Raw genomic sequence first — 22,123 nt, forward strand, 5'->3', positions numbered from 1 at the left:
GTCTTGCTTTTTTTGTCCTAGGACTCAGTGCTGGTTGCTGGCATTTATGGAACTGTGCCCTGGGTGTCATGACCTCTTATTCCCTTGGCAACCTCTTGTTCTCTGGATTTCATCACCTTTTCTCTGCACAGACGCTGGGCATGTAAGCAAAGTTGCTGCACTCACCCTGGACCTTTGGGCCCTTTACATCTGGTGGAGCCTGTGGGACCAGCCCTCCTGGCTCTTCCTTCAGTCCCACCTTCCCACTGGCCTAGAGGGGGGTCAGTCTTCCCCTCTTAAAAAAGTGTTTTAGGGGCACCTGAGTGGCTCAGTCGGTTAAGCGTCGACTTCGCTCAGGTCATGGTCTCACGGTTTGTGGATTCGAACCCCGCGTCGGGCTCTGTGCTGACAGCTCAGAGCCTAGAGCCTGCTTCGGATTCTGTGTCTCCCTCTCTCTCTACCCTCCTCCACTCACACTCTGTCTCTCTCTCTCAAAAATAAATAAACAAAAAAAAAGTGTTTTAGTTCAGCAAACATGCTAGCCCTTTTCGGCGGAGCCCTGCCCAAGGCTGGAAATGGAGCTTCAGAAATACTATTTCCATTGGCCCTGCCTCTTTTAGACATTTACTCTCAGCTCTGCCTTTCCTGTTGACACCCAGCCTATGCTCTCCATCTTAGTAAACAGCAACTCGGGCCTTCTAACTGTCCAGGTCCAAAAGCTTCAAGTCATTTTTGATTCCTCACCTCATATCCAATCCATGAGCAAGGCCTGTCAGCTAGACTTTCAAAATCTATCCAAAATCTGCCTGAGCAGCAAGGGACTTCCTTTCTTCCTGGTGTAAATGTCCCTGTTGACCATATGACATATTGCCAAGAGAGGCCAGAGGTCAGGAGAAATGAATGCAAGTTTCAGATCTGCAACATCGTGATGGGTAGTAAAATAATAGGCTGCAACCTGTTCATTGCTTATTATGTTCCAAGTACTAAGTCCTTAAGGTGGATTATCTTATTCACTGTGTGACCATGGACTGATGACTTCACCTCTGTTTCTGTTGTTTCATCTCTAAAATGGAGAGGACAGCAGTCCATGGGGAGGCTGTGAGGATGCAGTGAAATAACATACGTGACAGTCTTTGAAAAAAGCAGCAAGGGATATATGTATCCCATATTTTTCTCAAAGAGCCAACATAATCATCTTCAGGCCTTTGAAGAGTTCACATTGCATAGAAGAGGGATGTTGGCAAAATTCCAGCTGATGGTGAATTTGATAGCCCAGCTTTGTGAGGGCAGAATGTGAGGCCCATGGTGGTGCTTTATCTGTCACCTGAGATCGGGGTGTCTGTCTCCTGGCACAAATGTGACACCTGCTGCAGGGGAAACAGGCCCTGGCAGCTGGCACTCTGGGAGGAGAGGTCTGGCCAGGAGCAGGAGGAGTTCACTTATCAGAAGGCAAGTGACAAGTGTCAATAGTTAAATCAGCACATTCTTTAGATCCAAGTTCCCCCCCAGGAGGCAAATCAATGCCTGGGTATCCACTAGCAGGGTTAATACAGAGGCAAAGGCACGGGAAAAGGGATTGCCAAATGGCCAGCACACAGCCCAATGCCTGCTATGCCCTTGGTGGATATTAATGGAGGGAAGGATGGGCAGTGGGCGGGGAACAGAAGGTAATACCCAGGAAACAGATGCAGTATTATCCGTTGTTCCACTGCCACTGAGTTCCTGCTGGCCCACAACCTGCTTGCTTCTCTTACAAAATTGTCCAGGGCCTTGAACTTGTATCTGACTTCCAGGTCCCAAACCCCAAACTCATTGAGGAAGGAATGCTTGTTGAGTACTTACAGTGTGTCATATTACTTGCTCAAGCAGTCAGTCGCCATTTATAAGCAGTAGATAGACAATTGGGTCTGACCCCGAAGACTTGCTTCTCTTTCTCCTATACTCTGAAGTCAGCAAAGGGAATTTTCTATTCCTGAGCTTACTAAAGCTTGGGCTGTTGACTGCCCCATCTCTAAGTATCTCAAAGCCATCCCAACACCTGTGACCAGGGGCAGGGCCTGGTTGGGTTTAACCTTACTGATCCATCCCCTTTCCCACAGTTGATTTGTCCTTGCTCACTGAGAGAACCACCTCTTACCTTCTTTTACAGAGACATAGAGCCAGACACTAAAGGTGATAAAGGCAGATTTTATTCAGTACATCACGATATAGGAAAGAGACCTCAGGAGAGAACTGAACTCAATTCCCAATACAGCAAAGGCAGCGGGGGGTTTATAGCCAGCATGCAGAGTGAGGGCGGCAGGAGATGGAAAATTACTAAGGGGGAGACATCAGGGTAGGGGGGTTCTTGCTAAAGGCAGGCTGAGAACTTATATATCAGGGATCGGAGATGAGGAATTGATCAGTTATCAAGGATAATCAGATATCAAAGGTGGGGGAACTCCTGATAAAAAGACTTAATGGGATTCTTGGGGCGCCTGGGTGGCTCAGTCGGTTAAGCGTCTGACTCGATTTCGGCTCAGGTCATGATCTCACGGTCATGAGAGTGAGCCCCAAGTTCAGCTCTGAGCTGGGCATGGAGCCTGCTTGGGATTCTCTCTTTCTCTCTGCCCCTCCCCCGCTCTTGTGTACCCTCTCTTTCTCTCTCTCTCTCAAAAACAACAACAAAAGACTTCACAGGATTCTTCCTAAACACTGGACTGGGCCAGCAAGGACAGGGCCCAAGGAAGAGGCCTACTCAAAAGGAGGGCTCAGAGGAGCCTGTCCAAAATTTGGTCAAGGAATCTTCATTGCTTCCCAGCAAATGCCAGGACAGGGCATTCTGAAGACCCACAATGATAGTTCACTGATTTCAGGTTAAGTTGTCTCACCTTTGGTGTGACTTCCAAGAGTCAGAGAATTTTTCTGGAACTGAAAACTAGTCTGAGAAAGGATGTGCATTTGAGACATACTGTAACTCACATCACTAGGGGAAGTACTGTTTTTATTAGTATTTCCTCACAACTTTGTCCAGAGGTAGATGGCTTTTCATTCTAAGAACAAAGTCAAGGAAGAGATGACCCAATCATTCAAAGGCAGAAGCAAGGACTGCCCACCCCTCCCCACAGTGTGACTCACTCCCCACCCAGGCACTGAAGCTCCCCAGCCACCAGCCAGCCACTCCTTGGGCTTGGCAAGGATCGGGCTCTTAGATTAGTTGTGTCTGAGTTGGGATTAACAGATGAACAAACAGCTCTCTCCTGAGCTCATCCAGAAATCTAGGGTGTAGGTCTGGGAGCATTCTTTCTCTTCCTCCCTCCCATAGCCTCACCTCACTTCACTGGCCCCAGAATCCTGCTTCCTCAGAACATCCCCCTGCACTGAACTAGTCTGACCTGTTCCTGACTGCCAGCTGGCCAACCATGGAAACAGGAGAGACCTTGATGGCAGAGGGATAAACCTGCAGAAGTCCCCATAAACATAACATGAGCAGAAACCCCGAGACACAGATCCCCAGCTGAGGCCTCTGCCCCTGGGACTCTTTCAATGTCTGTGCCAAAAATGCCCACAGGAGAAAATGCTGGCTTTTGAGACAGGGAGGCTCTGTGTTCTGATCCTGGCTTCGAAACAACTAATTCTGGGGGCCTCCCAGGTGGCTCAGTTGGTTAAGCGTCTGACTTTAGTTAAGGTCATGTCATGATCTCATGGTTTTGTGGGTTTGAGCCCCGCATTAGGCTCTGCACTGACAGTACAAAGTCTGCTTGGGATTCTCTCTCTCTCTCTCTGCCGGTTCCCAACTCTTGGTGTCTGTCTTCTTCAAAATTAACTAATTAAAAACAAAAACTAACTCTGTGACTTTAAGCTCTGAGCTGCTCTTCCCCATCTGTAAAATGGAGGTAATCAGACCTTGCCAGGATCTCACAAGATCCCAAAGGGCCACACCAAACATAACTATAAGAAAAGCATCCCCCCACCCACCGCAATCTCCCTGCTAGAGTCAATTACATAAACACTTATGCAAAATGTTGATGTCCACCTTCTGCCGGCGCCACATTCATAGACTCTGCTCTTTTCTCTCTGTCTGGTTTGCTGTATCTCTACTGGTGCTCACATAGGGGTTCCTATGACACTTCTGCTTTGGGCCAGCTATTGGCTCCCAGTGGTCAGGGACCGTGAGTCTAACTTCTTTTGTGCAGCACCCACTGCAGTGTCTGGGAGCATCTTGATAGAGCTGTTAGAGAGAGAGTAGTAGCCCACTGGGAATCTGAACGCTTGAGTTCCAGGCTTAGCCTTGTTGCTATTTGGTGAGTGAGCCTAGAGAAGTCATTTGACCAGCTGGGGTCCCATTTTCCTCATCTGAAATGATGACCAGATGATCTTGAAAGCCTCTGCTAGCTCTTAATAGTCTATGATTTGGGTTCATGGCCAGCAGTGATTTGGTTTCACATATTCAGAGTCTGATAGTCATGCTCAAGTGGTCTGTGTGTCACATGGGGAGGCTCTGACCCCCCCAGTGCTGATCCATTGAACCCTGATTCTTCTACACCCTCTCCCTCAGCACAGCTCTTTGCTCCTTGACTCCTTGCTTGCACCCCCAAAAGTGTCCTGTTCCCCCTCATTCTCACCCAGTTTGGCTTTTAGCCTTCCCAGATGTGTGTTAGCCAACCCGTTGCAGATTCTTCGGGGTGTAGATATCAGCTTCCAGATAAACACAGGAGTAGTGAGGCCTCTAATCTTCTCTCTCCAGCATTTTATAAATTTGTTTGACATGTACCAAGTCCTGGCCCACCCTTTCCTGCCTTCCCACCTCTGGTTCCATCTAGCAGCTCATTGATAATGATGGGCCAGGGGGAGGGCCTCCCCACCAACTAGACAGCACTGCTGTCTCCCTGGGCTTAGAGGAAAGAAAGGGACTGAGCTAGAAAGGGAACCCATGCAGGAGCAAGCTTATTTCCATTACCTTTCACAACCATTTTCCCACAGCGGCCTTTGGGAGAAATCGGCCTCAAGAGGCAACTGGGGAAGAGGCAACCTGTAGCGCTGGACAAACTGCATGGACAAATGGACAGTGTTCCATTTTCACCTGGCCTGGCTCCTTCTCTGATTATGGAAGACAGCAAATTTTAATGCAATAGGAGCTCATTTCCTCTCCCTCTGCCCTATTGACCTTGGCCAAGGTTGTAACTATCTCCTGACCCCTGACCCCCATCCCCTGCCGCAGCCTCTACTTCATGCCCACCACATGAAGAGGTGTGAGGACCAGCAGAAGGGAAGAAGCTTACCTCTTTTATTCCCCCAAATCTTACATACCTATGAGGTCTTCAAGTTATGTTGACCTTGCTTCTCTCTTCTTTCCCTTCCATAGGATACGGCAGCTGGAGAGAACTGGCCAAGGCTCTGGCCAACAGGAACATTCCAGCTGTGGATCCAAATCTCCAGTTTTATCATCCCCAGAGGCTGGGCTTCAAGGTATGTGGTGGGGCAGCCCATTTTCCCCGCTAGTACATTAAAATGAGTTCTCAGCTGTCCCTGCCCTTATAGCCTTAAGGGAAACCTCCACTTTTTGGTGATAAGAGGCCAAGGAGAGGAGTTCCTGGAATTGTAGTCTCACATCACAGGATTGTGTTAGCTGGGTGAGTAGAGATGTCCATCCTACCCTCCTCAGAGCCTTCCTCTCCTGGCTCAAGATACCCAGAATTGAACCGCTCCAGGCATGTGGCCTTTGTCTCCAATAGTGGCAGAGGGCTTAAGGCAGAACCAGCATGTCCTGCCACTCACTGGCATGAGGACTAGGCTGGGGCCCTACTGACGGTCCCAGACACTCACTGCTAAGAGTCAGAGATGGTGAGGTAGACATATACAGCTGCAAATGGCCAGGGGACAGATGTGTAATGGAGTATTTTTTCTATAGTGTTTCTCAGGGCAGTAATCCTTAGGGAGGCAGGAGTAGCTCTGGGTGGAATTAGGGAAACTGGGGTCTAATTCAGTCTGGAATTCTAAGGTTAGACCTCTGAGCCTAGAAAAGACATGGATCTCCAAGGCTGGACCAGTACCAGACTGAAACCGTGCACCTGCACAGTGGGTAGGGAAGGGCTGGGTTACCCCCAACAGACTTCTACTTGTTAGGACAAATGAGTGACAGACCTGGGCAGAGTCCTGGGGGTGTGGAGAGGAAGACAGAAGTAAGTTCCTGCCCTCAAGAGACTGATCTAGTTAGAAATTTTTTATTCCATATGGGAAGACAGAACATTCAAGAAAATAAAAGAACCTTAGGAGACCAAAGAAGTCTATTTCTGAGAGATATAGTGTGAATAATAAATGGGAGTGTCCCTTATGTTGATAAGCTTCCTAGGAACAGAGACTGTGTCTCCTGGCCCTCTGTTTCCCCCTACGCACTTTCAAGGGGCCCCAAATCCCGTTCTTGCCCTACTATTCCCACCAAATTCATTCTTCACTCTTCTGCCAGGACCAAGACTCTGAGCGAGGTGGGAGCGCTAACAGCAGCTACCTGAAGTGGAATAAGCCCGTCCCCTGGCTCTCAGAGGTAAGGGACTCTTTACTGTTCCTGCTCTTGGAGATGGTCAAAAAGTAGTTTTCAATAGGTAATTCCAGCAGAGACCATAGAAAATTTTCTTCTAGTGCTTATTATGAACAATTTTCCTCTAATTTGGACAAAAAAGGGGGAGGAAGCTCCAGTCTCTTTAGTGTTCTTCCTTTAGAGAAGAACATTTGCTTTGAGTCTACTACGTGCTGGTTTTTGCATATCATCGCACATCAGCTTTATAACCCTGTAAGTAGTATCACTATCCTCACTTTACAGGTGAGAAAAACAAGCCTCAGGAAAGCTACATGGCTTTCACACCCACATCAGTCTTAAAGATAGGCTCTCAAACTGTCTTTCTTAGACTAGTAAGTCCTATTAGATATTCCAGGAAGGAAGGAGTCCATTGTTATAAATAAGGCTCAAAAACTATATGCTACATCCACTTCTTGGAAATCACATTAGCACATGAAAGGTTCTGAGAAGTTCCCAGTGATCTGTTTAACTTGGTTTAGCTCTGCAGGTACCAAACTTATTTGTCTCCTGACTTGTTTTTTCCCATGAAGCATGTCTTAATATTCTATGAAACTAGTGTTCTAAGGATCATACTCTAGAAAACTCTGCTTCAGAAAACTTTTTTTTTTATTGAGAGAGAGAGAGAGAAAGCACGAGAGGGAGAGGGGCAGAGAGAGAATCTTAAGGAGGTAGGGTTCAATCTCAACACTGAGATCATGAGCTGAGCTGAATCCAAGAGTTGGACGCTTAACCAACGGAGGCACCCAGGTGCCCCTAGAAAACTTCTAGGAAGCAGTTAAATGTGTAAATGAGTTGTCAGGATAACTTACACTTATATAGGCTCTGACAGGGTTGGTTTTTTTTTTTTTGTAAATAAACTGAGGCTCAGTGAAGTTAATTAACATGCTCAAGACTACCTTAAGAAAATGCTTATGCCAAGACTCCATGGTAACATGGTGCTTTGGGGCTTCGTATTTTGCAACTTGCCCATAACCCAGTACCTTTTAGTCCTGAGACCCACGGACATGGGTTACTTTTCTTGGCTGGGTGGTATTGGCCAGCCCATTGTCTTTATCCATACCTATCACAGATTGATCTCTTCAGTCTGGGTGATTTTATTTACAATCCACCTATTTGCTGTGGGGCAGGAGTGAAGGAGGCAGTATCATGCTAAATGTGATGTTAGGTTTTTCATGCCGTGAAATCACCTCTGTTTAAAGCCCTGAGAGAGGATGGATTACAAAACTGGCACACCTATACTGGGTGACATCATCAGGTGATTATGCCCTGCCCCACTTGGAGATAGTACTTTGAAAAGAGAGGCCCTTAAAGAGCATTGATCCAATGATCCAGCCTTCAATCCTTTGAGGACAGTTAGGATCATTTTTCTTAATGAACCAATTATTTTTTTTTAATTTTTTAAAAGTGTTTATTTATTTTTTGAGAGAGAGAGAGAAAGAGAGAGCACGAGTGGGAGAGGAGCAGAGAGAGAAGGAGACACAGAAACTGAAGCAGACTCCAGGCTCTGAGCTGTCAGCACAGAGCCTGACACGGGGCTCAAACTCACGAACCATGAGACCATGACCTGAGCCAAAGTTGGACACTTAACTGACTGAGCCACCTAGGCACCCCAATGAACCAATTATTTTGAAAGATTATGACTATATAACATTCTGCATTTTGTTTTACATGTTTGTTTGTTTGTTTGTTTATTTGAGAGAGACAGAGCAGGCAAGTGGGGGGAGGGGCAGAGAGAGAGAACCCCAAGCAGGCTCCATGCTGTCAGTGCAGAGCCTGACTCGGGTTTGATCCCACAAACCATGAGACCGTGACCTGAGCCAAAATCAAGAGTCAGAGGCTTAACCAACTGAGCCACCCAAGCACCCCAACATAGATTCTGCATATTTTTTAATTTTCTTTTTTTTTTAAGCTTTCTTTTTTTTTTTTTTTATTTATTTTGAGAGCGACAAAAAAGCAGGGAGGGGTAGAGAGAGAGGTAGAGAGAACCCCAAGCAGGCTCCTTGCTGCCAACACAGCTCAACACAGGCTTGAACCCATGAAGCCATGAGATCATGATCTGCACTGAAACCAAGAGTTGGACACTTAACCAAGTGAGCCATCCAGGTGCCCCACATTCTGCATTTATGAATTATTAATGTCCCCAGTTTTTTTGGCCAATCAAGGATGGAGATATACATATATGTGTGTGTATATATATATATATATATATATATATATATATATACACATATATATATGTGAAATTAAAACAGTGAACAAATAGTAAATAGTGATTAAAATAGGATTAACTTTTTATTTAATTTTTAAAATTTATTTATTCTTATTTTATTTTATTTTTTTTTTTTAATTTTTTTTTTCAACGTTTTTAATTTATTTTTGGGACAGAGAGAGACAGAGCATGAACGGGGGAGGGGCAGAGAGAGAGGGAGACACAGAATCGGAAACAGGCTCCAGGCTCCGAGCCATCAGCCCAGAGCCTGACGCGGGGCTGGAACTCCCGGACCGCGAGATCGTGACCTGGCTGAAGTCGGACGCTTAACCGACTGCGCCACCCAGGCGCCCCATATTCTTATTTTAAAGAGAGATTGAGCATGAGCAGGAAAGAGGGGCACAGAGAGAGACAGTGAATCTCAAGCAGGCTCCACACTCAGTGCAGAGCCTGATGTGGGGCTTGATCCCATGACCCTGGGACCATGACCTGAGCCAAAATCAAAAGCTAGACGCCCAACTGACTAAGCCGCCCAGGTGCCCCTAGGATTAACTTTTTAAAGAAACAGTTGATCTTTTACTAAGTGTATGGCCTTTTGATGGTAAATGCCAGAGGTCCATGGACTTTTTTTTTTTTTTTTTAATATTAAAAGTAGCTTTACCAAAACAAAAAATTACCTTGCAAAATCCTCATTACAGTTTTCATGAATTTTCAGGGAATCACTGATCCAATCATCTTATTTTACCAACGAGGAAAACAAGGCCTTTGTTAAAAGGTTAAACAACTAGGACGCCTGGGTAGCTCAGTTAGTTAAGCATCCAACTCTTGATTTGCACTTAGGCCATGATCTTATGGTTCATGGGTTCGAGCCCCACTTTGGGCTCTGTGCTGGCAGTGTGGAGCCTGCTGGGGATTCTCTCTCTCCCTCTCTCTCTGCCCCTCCCCCGCTCACACTCACATGTGTGCTTGTGTGTTCTCTCTCTCTGTCAAAATAAATAAACTTTAAAAAGAATCCTCAAAAAAAAAAAAGGGTTAAGTAACTGGGGCACCTGGGTAAATCAGTTGCTTAAGCCATCCAACTCTTGATTTCTGCTCAGGGCATGATCTCACAGTTGTGGGATCGAGCCCCACATCAGGTTCCATGCTGAGCTTGGAGCATGCTTAATATTCCCTCTCACTCTCCCTCTGCCCCTACCCCCAGCTCACACTTGCTCTTGCTTTCTCTCAAAAAAAGAAAAGGTTCAACAACTAACATCTGCAGTTAGTCACACAGCTGCACAGTGGTTCCAGCTCTTTTCCAGTTCACCACAGGGACTTCTTTGTTACCATCTCCTTTCCTGTCACCTGCCTTTTGACATACGGTTTCAGCAGGAAATGCTCAGGTTAATGATAATATATGTCATAGCTGTCATGAGCTGTCAGGTTGTACTATTATCCGCCTTTTGCAAGTAATGACTCAGAGAGGGGTTAACTCACTCACTTACTCAACGTGGCATCGCTAGGACACAGCCCTGCTCGGAAGGTGAGCAAGGACAGAGTGTAACAAGGCTGACGGTGGTCTCTTTGTCTCCCCACCCCAGTCTTTAGCTAGCAGCACAGGGTCTCTGAGGCCAGAAGTCACTTTTGAAAGCAAAGCAGCCTTAGACATTCTATTTGGTGTGTGTCAGAGAGAACGTCAGAGTGGCCGGTGTGGGGCTGGGCTTCACGGGGTAACTGCCCTCAAAAACTTATTCATGTCAACCTGAATCCTAAGACTAGTTAACAAACCCCGCTAATGAACAAACCTCAATGCCAATTTATTCATTTACATCAGTAGATGGTTCCATTGATCAAAACACTGTCTGATACTTAAGATGCTCCATCTGGTAAACCAAAATAGTTACAAGAAAGAAATTTGGTGAATACAAAATAAGATCAAAGGAAGTCAGTGTTTTTCCTGGGGTCATGCCATGCTGGCTTTGGTGAGGTGGTGTCTCTTGAGGAGAGGGCAGAGACCCAGAATCCTCTTCTCAGGCTTACTTTTTTTGTTTTTGTAAGTTTTATTGACATACAAATTAAATACCATGTAATTCACCCATTTGAAGTGTGTAATTCAATAGATTTTAGTATATTCATAGAGCGCATCACTATGCATCGTTCATCACTATCAATTTAGAGCATTTTCATTACCACAGAAAGAAACTCCATACCCGTTAACTATCACCCCTCACCACCCTCACCCCATCCAGAACTAGGTGAACAAGAATTTACTTTCTGTCTCTCTATGTTTGCCTGTTCTGGACATTTCATATACATGGAATCATGTGATGTGACCATTTATGTCTGGCTTCTTTTACTTGGCGTGACATTTTCAAGCTCATCTGTGCTGTAGCATGTATCAGTACTTCATTTCTTTTTATTGCTGAATATTATTGCATTGTGTCTGTATCACATTTTATTTCTCCATTTCGAGTGTACATCCATGATCAGCTCCTGCCTCGCCTGGCGGTAGAGGTGACCACTCCTGCCTTCGTGCCATGTGCCTCTGACACCTCTGTAATAGCCCCTGACACAGGTGACACGATTTGTTAACACATCTCTCTCCTTGGAGGACCACATCTCTTTTCATCTCTAACTGCTGCAAAGCAGCCATTCACTGCTTACAGAATAAATGAGGGAGCATATGGTTCTGGGCTTAGCTTCTCCAAGCAGTTGTTCATTCAAATAGTTAAGATGTTCTGGGAACACTCAGGAGGGAAGCTATTAACTCTGCCTCAAAAAGTCAGAGAAGGATGAGCCAGAGTTTGCCAGGTGGGGGAGATAGGAAAAGGCCTTCCAACCAGGAAATAGTATTTGTAAAGACATGGAGAGGTGAAGGGGCATGGCAGAGACGGGGAGTTGGGTGTGGGTGGAAGTAGGTGTGTGACAGGGAGTGGATTAAGGTGAGGCTGGGAAGATAGGTCAGTGGGAAAGATCTCGCATGCCAGGGTGAGGTTCTGTTCTGGAGCCTTTTGGGAACCTTCTGAGGTTTGAAGCACTGGAGTGACATGATCAGATCTGTGCTCTAGAAAGACAGTCATGCAGGCAGTGTGCAGAATCAGAGGGAGAGAAGCTTCCATCCCATTAGGAGGCTCTGCTGCAGGCCTGGCAAGCCCAGTGAGGCCTGGCAGAGGCAGTGTTGTGGGAACGGAAGACAGCAGACGTGTCTGTGGGAGGGCCCAGCAGGCTGGCCTTACCCTCCTGCATCCATACCCCCAGACGCCCTCCCCACTTCCACAGGGCTAATTGCTGTGTGTTTGGGGGGAGTCAGTTTACCTCTGGTTACCTCTGGTTACCTCTGAGTCAGTGTGGCCTCAATATTCTCACCTCTAAAACAAGAAGGTTCCAACAAATATTTTCTTCAACTGCTTCTAACTGGAAGTTCTGAATCCGTCATTAGCTGTGGACACACTGTGGTGATCGAGGGTAACCAGTGTCCTTCCCTGGGCCTAAGCCCCTGCTGGAGAGTGGAGAGAGTGGGCAAAGGGCAGTGCTGATGAGCTGGAGTCCCTCATCCCTGCCAGATACAAAGTCTCCAAAACTCGGAGAGACACAAATCCTGGGGTTGCCAGGCTGGGCCCGGGGAGAAAGATGGTGCCCACTGGTCCCTCAGAGGCCCCCACCTACAGCCTGAGAGTGGGTGAAGCAGGGCTTGAGGGCAGCCTTCATGCTGAGTGAGGGCCTAGACCTCAGGGAGAGGTCCAGTCCTCTTCCTACACCCCCACCTGCCCCACCTTCCATTGCCTGCAGCATCCCAGGCTACTTTGCTGTACTGCAAGCCAAGGCCCTGGGGGAGGGTGGCGGTGGCCAGCCCAAATCCTTCCTTTTCCCCTCCTTCCCTCCTTCCCCTGCCCAATCCTCCTGTGGCCTCTGGCCCCTGGCTGAGCACAACAGATTACTCTGGTGGCATGCCCTCCCTCTGCAGTTTGCTGTGGGTCTGAGCACGCTGCCCTGAAAGTCTCCCAGGGAGGGGCCGAGAGGAGGTCATTGGTAGGAGACAACTGAGTCTTGTAAACTGGACTTAAGGAATTTCCCCAGAAGTAGCACAATGTCCTCATTCTTTCCTTCCAAGAAGCCTTAACCCGCCCCCCACCTACCCAGCCCACATTCTCTCTCCCACCCATCCCAGCCCCCCACTCCTATTCCCCGGAGTGATGGCTGCTTCCCAAGGCCCTGCACTCCTGGCTTTGACCAGGCCAGTGTGCCCGGGAAGGGCCAGGCTGCTGACCGGACAGGGAGCTCTCTTGGGTCCCTTCTGGGTCTGGCTGTGGAGTAGCGTTTCCTCAGAGCCCACACCTCAGATCTTTGGCATTGGCATGCAGGAGTTCTCCCCCCACCATCCCTCCCTCCAGATTGCTTGCCGAAGACCATGTGCCACTTCCTTTTATCTGGCTTCCAGTCTGGGTGTCCCTTCCTCCTCTGTTTTCCTAAGGGCAGCTCAGATTTTGATATCTGATGGGCCACAGTGGGGAGGGAAGGGCAGGGCCTGTTTGTGTAGAGTAATTGAGGCCCCACCTCCCACAACCTGGAGATTAAGTTCTGGGGGAGGGGGAGGAGAAAATTGCTGAGATGGGGTAATCTGAAACTCTTTGTCAGGATAAATTGGGACATGATCCCCATGCTTCCCCTCCCCACTCAAACTCCCAGCCCTTCTTCCACCCACTCAGAGCACTGGCTCTAAGGCCCTCTCTTCTGAAGGGGGCCCTCTGCTGCTGGCCTCCAGGCCCAATCTCTACCCCTCCACCTATGCCACTGCCAAGGAGGAGAGAGCATACATCCTCTGCTCCTACCTTTCCAGGGCTGCCCAGGTCCGGGCACCCGGGTAGTTATGCCAGGAGAGGCTGGGCAGGGCGAGAGGCTTCCAGCTCCTGAGGGAGCAGTTGGAGGCAGAGGCGTCCTGCCGGATGGGGCCCCCAAAGACCTCCTGCAGCGTTTTCCCAGCTGCTTCCCCACAAGGGGAGCCAGAAGCGTGAAGACTACTGGGTAGATAAGGTTTCACCAGCAGACAGCTGTGGAGCTTACTATTAGGCAGAAGGGAAAGGGGAGGGGAGGAGAGCAAGTCTTTAGCTGAAACCCCAGCTTGGCGCCTCCTTCCAGTTCTTTCTGTCATCTATGCCTTTCTGTCATGGCTATTACTCCCCCTTGCCTGGGGAATACAAACCAGCCCCCTTCCTGCATGGAAAGAGCTGGGACTGTGTGTGTGTGTGTGTGGCCACAAGCATGGCCAGAAAAACAGACCCAGGCCTCAGGGCTAGGCAATGGGGATGGAGGTTCGAGAAAGAAGCTGCAGGGTCGAGGATGCGATGGAACTGAAATGGACCGTGACCTTCAGTAGTGAGAGGAAAACAGGCTGGGGCTGTGGTGGCTAGTGCCTCCTCAAGCTGCAGAGCCAGACGGGTTTGGGGGTGCTCACACTCACCCGCTTGCTTCTCTGCCCCATACAGTTCCAGGGCCGCGCCAACCTGCATGTGTTTGAAGACTGGTGTGGCAGTTCTATTCAGCAGCTCAGGAGGAACCTTCACTTCCCACTGTACCCCCATGTGAGTGTTTGCTGGATGTGCCTCTTTTCCCTCCCTCCACACCCTTCTCCTCTCCCCTCCCTCTGCCCCGCTTCTGTCTCTCATCTCCCCCTACCTTCTGTCTCCATCTTTCCTGGCTTCTTTTCTGGTTCACTTTCTTTCCTTTATATCTTGGGTCCTCTTTTCTCCTGTCCAGTTATTACCCTTGCTCTCATCCCACGGATTCCTTTGATTTCTCTCTGCCATCTTCTGCATCTTTTCAGCTTTAGGCTCTCGTTATGGCTGTGATGTGGTTTAGCCAGAGCTACCGCATACAGTTGGGCTGGTTGTGCACTGTACAAGGTCACATGCTCAAAGAAGCAAGTAGGAGTGGAAATCTTGCCTGTACTCTACTCACCAAGTCACACTCCAGTACCTCCTGTCTCCTTCCCTTCTGGTCTTCCCACCAGCCCTGAGTGGCCCGATTTCTTCAGTTTCCTCTTCTCTCATCTAAGTAACAGTTCCCCCCCGCCCCTTTCTTGGTATAGATTCGCACAACCCTGAGGAAGCTGGCTGTGTCCCCCAAATGGACCAACTATGGCCTTCGCATCTTTGGCTACCTGCACCCCTTCACCGATGGTGAGGCCAGCCCCAAAGTCCCCTCCTCCTGCTCCCTGCCCCAGGTTCTTTATGGTACCCAGAGAACATAAGTCTGTAGCTGAGAAGTAAGTCCACACTAGGCTGCCTGGACCCTGTTAGTCTTATCACTGGGGAGAGGGGGGGAATTTAGTCCCCATGAGGTATCATCCAGTTGCCACTTGTCTCCCTAATTTGTAGAGTCTAGAATAGCTTGTCTCTCCCTGTGAGTCTTCTCCATCCTCATGGGGTCTCCTAGGATGAGGAACCCCCACTTCAAGTCCCCTGAAGAGAATGTAATCGCTAAGACATAAAATAGGCTTTCAGGCCTTTATGCCAATGCCCTTCTTGCTCTCATCTGGAACTCTCTCCCCCACTGCCCAGGGAAGATCCAGTTTGCCATTGCTGCAGATGACAACGCAGAGTTCTGGCTCAGCCGTGATGACCAGGTGTCAGGCCTTCAGCTGCTAGCCAGTGTGGGCAAGGTAGGGTCAGCCCAGCCCCAGAGCTCTCCCATTGGGCCCAGGAGCCAGGTCATGGAAGAGACACCTGCCTGCATCAGGAAACCCTCATTACCATTAGTCTTTCTGGTGTGACAGCCAGGGAAGAAGGTGTGGGAAGGAAGCCTCTTCCCTCTCACCGCTGCCCCATTTTACAAAGGGATAAACTGAGGTGTAAACTGGGGAGGAGTAAGGAGTTAGTCTGGGGCCACAGAAAGTCCTCAGGAAGATTCATCTCTCGGCAGGGACTAGGCTACCCCCTGCTGGGTTCCAGCATCCTTAGCATGGTGACAAGGAGGCACACCTGGGGCCTGATTGCTCTGGACCCTCTAGGAAGGGTGGAGGTGCTTTTGCCCGTGTCATCTGTCACTTCCCTTACCTCTCCTGTTTTCTCTCCCCTCGCCCCCCTTCTTTCCTCTCCTGTCTACTTTCTCCCCATTCCTTCCTTGTCTCTTCACTCACTGCCTCCCTTTCTTCATATTTTTCGTCTTCTTCCTTCCTTCTCTTTCCACTCTCCCCACACCTCTAGACTGGAAAAGAGTGGACTGCCCCTGGAGAGTTTGGGAAATTTCGGAGTCAAATTTCCAAGCCAGTGAGGTGAGTAGGGAGTCTCATGACGTTCCTGTGAGCAGGAGAAAAAAAACCCAGCCTACCTCAAGCGCTGAGGCCAAATCAGAGTCAAGGAGCCCAGTCACCCCCTCCCACTATCCAGCCTTCCTTATTCCAGAGTTCAGTGTGCCCAGGCACTCCTGCGTTCTGATAGATGAAGTCTTTGACTGAGAAGCCATTTGGTCCATCCTTCCTCATTTTACAGATGGGGAAACTGAAGCTCTGAGAGGGGTGTCACTTAATGAAAGTCACACAGCTATCTAGTGACACTCAGGACTAGAAAACAAAATAGGTCTCTCTTCTCCCAGTCCTTGACCTTCCCTTTTGCTCCATCCCTGGGAATGTCCGCAGCGGTACAGCCTGGACACCAGCTGCTCTGCCTGTGCTGCAGAAAGTTCCTCGTCACAGTGATCCCTTGGTAGACTGGAGGGAAACAAGGCCTTTCCCAGCTGTAGTGGCTGGAATTGCTTTAACATGCCGGCAGGGGGACTTAGCCCAACTTCACAGTGCCACCTGGTGGCCTGCCCACACAGGCGAGAACACGAATGGGCTTGACGGTGATAATAGCGAGGCTGATAACAGTAAGACAGTCTAGCTTGCCAAGAGTGCTTGCTATGTGCCAGTCTCTGTGGTGAGCACTTTACATGTAACTGAGTGAAGCAGCTAGCATCATGGACCCCAAAGCAAGACTGCCTGAGTCCAAATCCCAGCTCCACCACTTACCACCTCAGTGACTTTTGGCAATTACCCAACGTTTCTGTGCCTCAGTGTTCTCATCTGTAAACAAGAATTAAGTGAGTTAGTATACATGAAGCACTTAGAACGTGTCTAGCACACAGTATCAACTCTATTATTACAGATGGCCAGACCTACGTTTGTTCAACTTTACGATGTTGCAGAAGTGATATGTGTTCAGTGGACACGGTACTACAGATTTTGAATTTGGGTCTTTATTCGGGCTAGTGATACAGGGCACAGCAGTGTCTTGTGATGCTGGGCAGTGGCTGTGAGCCTCAGCTCCCAGTCAGCCATGTGTTCGCAGGGTCAACAACAAATACACGCATAACCTGAACCCTTACAGCCATGCTGTTTTTTACTTTCATTCAGTAACTTACATGGGATATTCAGCACTTCATTATAAATAGGCTTTGTGTCAGATGATCTTGCCCAACTGTAGGCTAATGCAAGTGTTCTGAGTGTGTTCAAGGTGGGCTATATTGTTCGGTAGGTTAGGTGTATTAAATTCATTTTTGACTTCCAATATTTTCAACTTACAATGGGTTTATTAGGATGTAACCCTATCATAAGTTGAGGGAGATGTCTATGTCCTTTGATTCTCATGATTATCCTGTGAAGTATGTACTGTTATTACCGCCATCTTAGAGAAGAGAAAAGTAAGGTCACACTGTGGGTAAGCAGTAGGGTGGGGACTCCAGGGCAGCATTAAAAGCAAAGCTCCTGGGATTCTGTGAACAAAGAGAAGACAAGGAGAAGATATGGGGGAGGGGGTGGCGGGAGCAAGGTGGGAGCTGGTGTTGGTACGGCAGAAGAGTGGGTCAGAGGGGTGACAACACGGCCCGAGAAGATAGCCTTTTGTTTCTCTGCTCTCTCCTGCCAGCCTGGCAGCCTCCCAGAGGTACTACTTCGAGGTGCTGCACAAGCAGAATGACGAGGGCACCGATCATGTGGAAGTCGCGGTGAGGGCTCCGCCGCTCCTGCCCTCCTAGCTCAGCTCTGAGCCACTCCTCGCCCCTTGTCCCTTGAACCCTTTCCGAAATCCAGCTACCTCCAGCCCTCTGCATCTGCCCTCTCTCCTCTTCCAGTGGCGACGGAATGACCCTGGAGCCAAGTTCAGCATTATTGACTCCCCTTCCCTGTCCCTCTTCACAAGTGAGTAGGCTCTGCTCCTCGCCTGGACACAGAGGCGAGCTGGCACCAACACGTGGGGCTCAGTCCACAGGGGGCTTCGGTCAGGGGAGGGGTGCAGACTAAAGCTCAAGATGCTTGGAATGTGGGTGTGAAGGGGGCTCAGAACAAGGAACAGAGCTTAAAGGGACCCTAAGGTCAGAGGTCCTTAACTCTCAGGGGTCAGGGAATCTGAGAACCTGCTGGAAGCTCTCTGCGACCTCACCCCGAAAAATGCCCTTACCCATCCATGCACAATATTTTGTGTATGATTTCAAGGGCATCCAGAGACCATGAGGCTCACTCCAGATGAGAAACCTCTGAGACAGTTTCCTATTTCACAGATGAGGGAACCACGGTTCTTTGCAAAGCCATGACCAGAGCTAAAGAAACTTTCTCACCTGCTTTAAATTCACAGTAAATGACTCTTCAGTTGTACTGTGAATTGTTCATGATTTCCTCAGCAAGACTCCTATCTGCAGGCCCCACTGAGAAATCACTGGGCCTGGGTGTAGGAAGAGCAGGCAGGGCCAGAACCCTAAGGGGAGAAGGACAAGCCAAGTGCTGGGAGGAGACTGGGAAGGCAGTGGGAAGTGTGTGAGAGAGAAGGAGGGCAGGATGGGGACAGGCCGGGGAGGCCTGGGTTCCCAGACGGTGATGGGCGGGGGAGGGGAGGCAGTATGGAATGGGCAAGGCAGGTGGGAGGAGGTTGCTGGTGAGTAAAGCAGGAGGCCACAAGGTCAAGGTCAAGGCAGAGGGGCAGGTTGTGAGCTGCTGAATTGGTGCAAGAGGAAGAAGGGAGAGCTAGAATCCATAGATGCAATGTGAAATGAGAAGAAAGAGGCCCATACCAAAGTTTAGGGGAGAAACTAGTGAGATGAGCCAGAGGCACCCAGCCTTGGGTACAGAAGGAGAGCTCTACCTGGGGCTGTAGACAAATGAGTCCAGGAGGCAGGGAGCAAGGACAAGCAACCCGTCCCCAGGGCAGTGAGAAAAGGGAAGGAGTAAGCCTGGCCCACTTGGAGATGAGAATACCAGGAGGATGGACGGCCTGGGTGGCTCAGTCATTTAAGCGTCCGACTCTTGGTTTCGGCTCAGGTCGTGATCTCATGGTTTTGTGAGTTCAAGCCCCTAGTCGGGCTCTGTGCTGACAGCATGGAACCTCCTTGGGATTGTCTCTCTCTCCCTCATTTTCTGCCCCTCCTGTGTGTATTCTCTGTCTGTCTCTTTCTCTCAAAATTAAAACAAAAGAGAGAAAATACCAGGAGATGATGAGCGAGCTGTGCAGAATGCCGGGGGCGGGGGTGGGGGGGCGCCCTGCCCGTGGGGGGCATGGCTGACCTGTCTGCAGCAGGGACGACATAGCCTACGTTCAAATTCAGCTTTGCCACTTAATCAGTTGTGTGATCTCTGGCAAATGCTTTAGATTCTCTTTCCCAAAGTTCTTTGTCTATAAAATAGGAATAATTAAGAAGTACATAAGTCTTATGGTGCTTATAAAGATTGAATGGTTTGATATTTATAAGATGCTTAGAACGGTGCCTGTTTTGTTATTTAGTAAATGCTATAGATGCATTTGTTAAATAAATGAGGCATACTTATAGTGACAAATTTCCAGCAGAAAGCTGTCTTTTTCCCATATACACTGTGGTATGTGCTAGCCATGGGGCTGGTGGGGTGGCTCTAAGGGAGATCAGTAGCTGAACCCACAACTTGTGAGGGAGCAGGGCTAACAAGGGAGAGGGATTGCGCACACCCCATACTATCCCTGGGGGATACAGAAGCCTGCACTCAGCCCCTCAGAGGGGCAGGGGCCTGGCTTTGGTTTGCCCCAGGACTCACAGCTGCTTTCTGTTCTTTTCTCCCTGGGCCCAGACGAGACAGTCCTAAAGATGGATGACGTGGGCCACATCCCTCAGACAGCAGCCAGCCATGTAGGGTCCCCAGACTCTCTTCCTAGAGATGAGCAGCCCCTTGCAGACATGCTGCGACCGGACCCTCGGGACACCCTCTATCGAGGTAAGGCCTCGGCCGCATTCTTGTCATCCAGTCTGGGGACGGTACTCTGCCAGGTTTAGTGGGAGGCAACTTGGGAGACTTGTCACTTCTAGCGCAGTATCCCAAAAGTCAAAGAGTCATTTTTTCCCCTTATGTAGTGTAAAATATAACATGGGTACAGAGAAGCACAAAAAATATATATGTACAATTTTATAATTATACAAATCATTATAGAACCGACATTGTGTAACCACCTCCCAGGACAGGAAATAGAACCAGAGCCCAGAAATCCCCTGTGCATGCCTCCACAATTCCATACGTCATAGTTTCTTAGGGGATCACAGCTCTTTGAATCCAGTGAGAGAAATCTGTTCCCACCGAGGTGCTGGAGTTGTCAACTCTTGGGAGAATTTACATTTTTAAAGATGACCAAGTCCCATAACAACTGGGAGGAAATTCAGTTATTGGCACTACACTAGGGTGAGACTTTGGCCTCTTGGATGTTTCTAAACCTTTAGTGAGGTTAGCCCAGTATAGCAGTCCCAGTACTGTGCTGTACCTTGAACCAGGGACCGTGTCTGAATCCTTGGCCTCCAAGGTGCTCCTTGAATGCACCCACCCCAGAAAGTGGTGCCAGCCTTGGTTTGGCAACCTCAGCTGATGGATGTGGCCTCTGCCCACTGCTGCCACGAGCAAATACAAAAAGGTGTTTTCTCAGAGCAGAGGCTTTCGGCCCTCCTCCTCAGCCGAGTGCCTTCCTGGCTCTAAGCCAGCCCATTCCAGGCTCCCGTCCCCACCCTCACCCCTCTTCCCTTACTGTCCTCAGTGCCTCTGATTCCCAAGGCTCATCTCCGCCATGTCCTGCCTGATTGTCCCTACAAACCCAGCTACCTGGTGGATGGGCTCCCCCTGCAGCGCTACCAGGGACTCCGCTTTGTAAGTCTTGGGGCTGGCCAGTGGGGGCAGGATCCAGAGGGCTTGCTGCCTGTGGCTGAGATGGAGGGGTGCCGGGGCTGACTCTTCCTCCTCCCTATGCCACATAGCAGCAGATGGGATGTCCTCACAGGTCCCTGGGCTGGGAGCGCTTGCGTTCCCTGTTGCCTCTCTCACCCACAGGACCACCCTGTAAGGCTCTGCCTTGGGAAGCCCCCACACCAACTCGGCAACAGTGATGATGACATGAGGTGGGGTGGCCCGATGCCTCCTATATTCTCTGCTCCTTGGGCCATACAGTCCTGCCCGGGTCTGACCTACTGGGCTATGAGCCAGCAGTAGTTAATAAACTCATAGACAAGGCACTGGGGGAAAGTGAACTGTGGATGGGAGGTTAGCTCTAGAGAGCCTGTAGCCCTAGTAGAAACTGTAGAGGCAGAATGCACACTACTTATCCAGATCTAGAGATGATTAGAAGTCCTCCCCAAGGTCAGAGAATGAGTGGGGTTGAACTGAGATGTTTGTGGGTGACATTGCCTTAAGCTATTTAAGAGGGCCGAAAGCAATGGAATGAATGACAAAAGGGGACTGTGGGACGTTGCAGGTAAAGGTTAGAGGTTGTAGGAGAGGATAAGATGGCAGAAGGAGGAGAGGATGGTCCTGGCTGTAGCTGGGGAGAAGGAGCTGAGATAGGAGATGAGGTATGTGTGCACCAGGAAGCTTGAATTGGGGCTTATGCTTGGTCCAGAGAGCCCAGGAGAGGAGGCCTAAAGAGTGGAATGGAATCCCGGTCTGCATAACAAATTCAGAGCTCAGAGCAGCCCGTCTTCCCCTCGCCAGTCCCTAGGAGCCCTAGGTGGTCCTGGCCAGGGGCAGGCTTAACCCTGGTTAGCTGATTTCTTACCAGGATCCTGGGCTCTTATTCCTGCTGCTTCTTTCTCTGCCTCCAGGTTCATCTGTCCTTCGTTTACCCCAATGACTACACCCGCTTGAGCCACATGGAGACCCACAATAAATGCTTCTACCAGGAAAACTCATACTACCAGGACAGGTGAGTGACACTGAATGGAGTAAGGAAATGACCTTATGGATGGGTTCTGCAAAAGCCAGTAGAGCTTCATGGACCAGAGGGGACACAAATGTTCTTCCAGGCCAAGGAGACTGGGCCCTTCCTGGGCGCGCCACACACTCACACACACACACACACACACACACACACTCTCTTGCCCAGCCTCCTTCCTGCACCCTAGTCCCCGGCATGACTCCATATTGCTGTGGGGGC

General features: G+C 49.3%; 1 protein-coding gene across 2 annotated transcripts in view; it reads left to right on the forward strand.

The window, feature by feature from the left end:
* The window catches only part of B4GALNT3 (beta-1,4-N-acetyl-galactosaminyltransferase 3), a 141,736-nt gene that overhangs the window by 70,044 nt on the left and 49,569 nt on the right, over positions 1-22,123 (forward strand). For both annotated transcript variants that reach the window (XM_025930390.2, XM_086714370.1), the window contains exons 2-12: positions 5,324-5,427; positions 6,425-6,502; positions 14,207-14,302; positions 14,809-14,899; positions 15,281-15,381; positions 15,926-15,993; positions 17,624-17,702; positions 17,829-17,895; positions 19,786-19,929; positions 20,735-20,844; positions 21,792-21,892. In XM_025930390.2, coding sequence (XP_025786175.2) covers positions 5,324-5,427; positions 6,425-6,502; positions 14,207-14,302; positions 14,809-14,899; positions 15,281-15,381; positions 15,926-15,993; positions 17,624-17,702; positions 17,829-17,895; positions 19,786-19,929; positions 20,735-20,844; positions 21,792-21,892 — 1,039 coding nt within the window. The remainder of the gene's footprint in view (positions 1-5,323; positions 5,428-6,424; positions 6,503-14,206; positions 14,303-14,808; positions 14,900-15,280; positions 15,382-15,925; positions 15,994-17,623; positions 17,703-17,828; positions 17,896-19,785; positions 19,930-20,734; positions 20,845-21,791; positions 21,893-22,123) is intronic.

This window comes from Puma concolor, chromosome B4 (genome assembly GCF_028749965.1).
Source record: "Puma concolor isolate L17-30 chromosome B4, mPumCon1.1.hap2, whole genome shotgun sequence".
NCBI classification, from domain to species: Eukaryota; Metazoa; Chordata; class Mammalia; order Carnivora; family Felidae; genus Puma; species Puma concolor.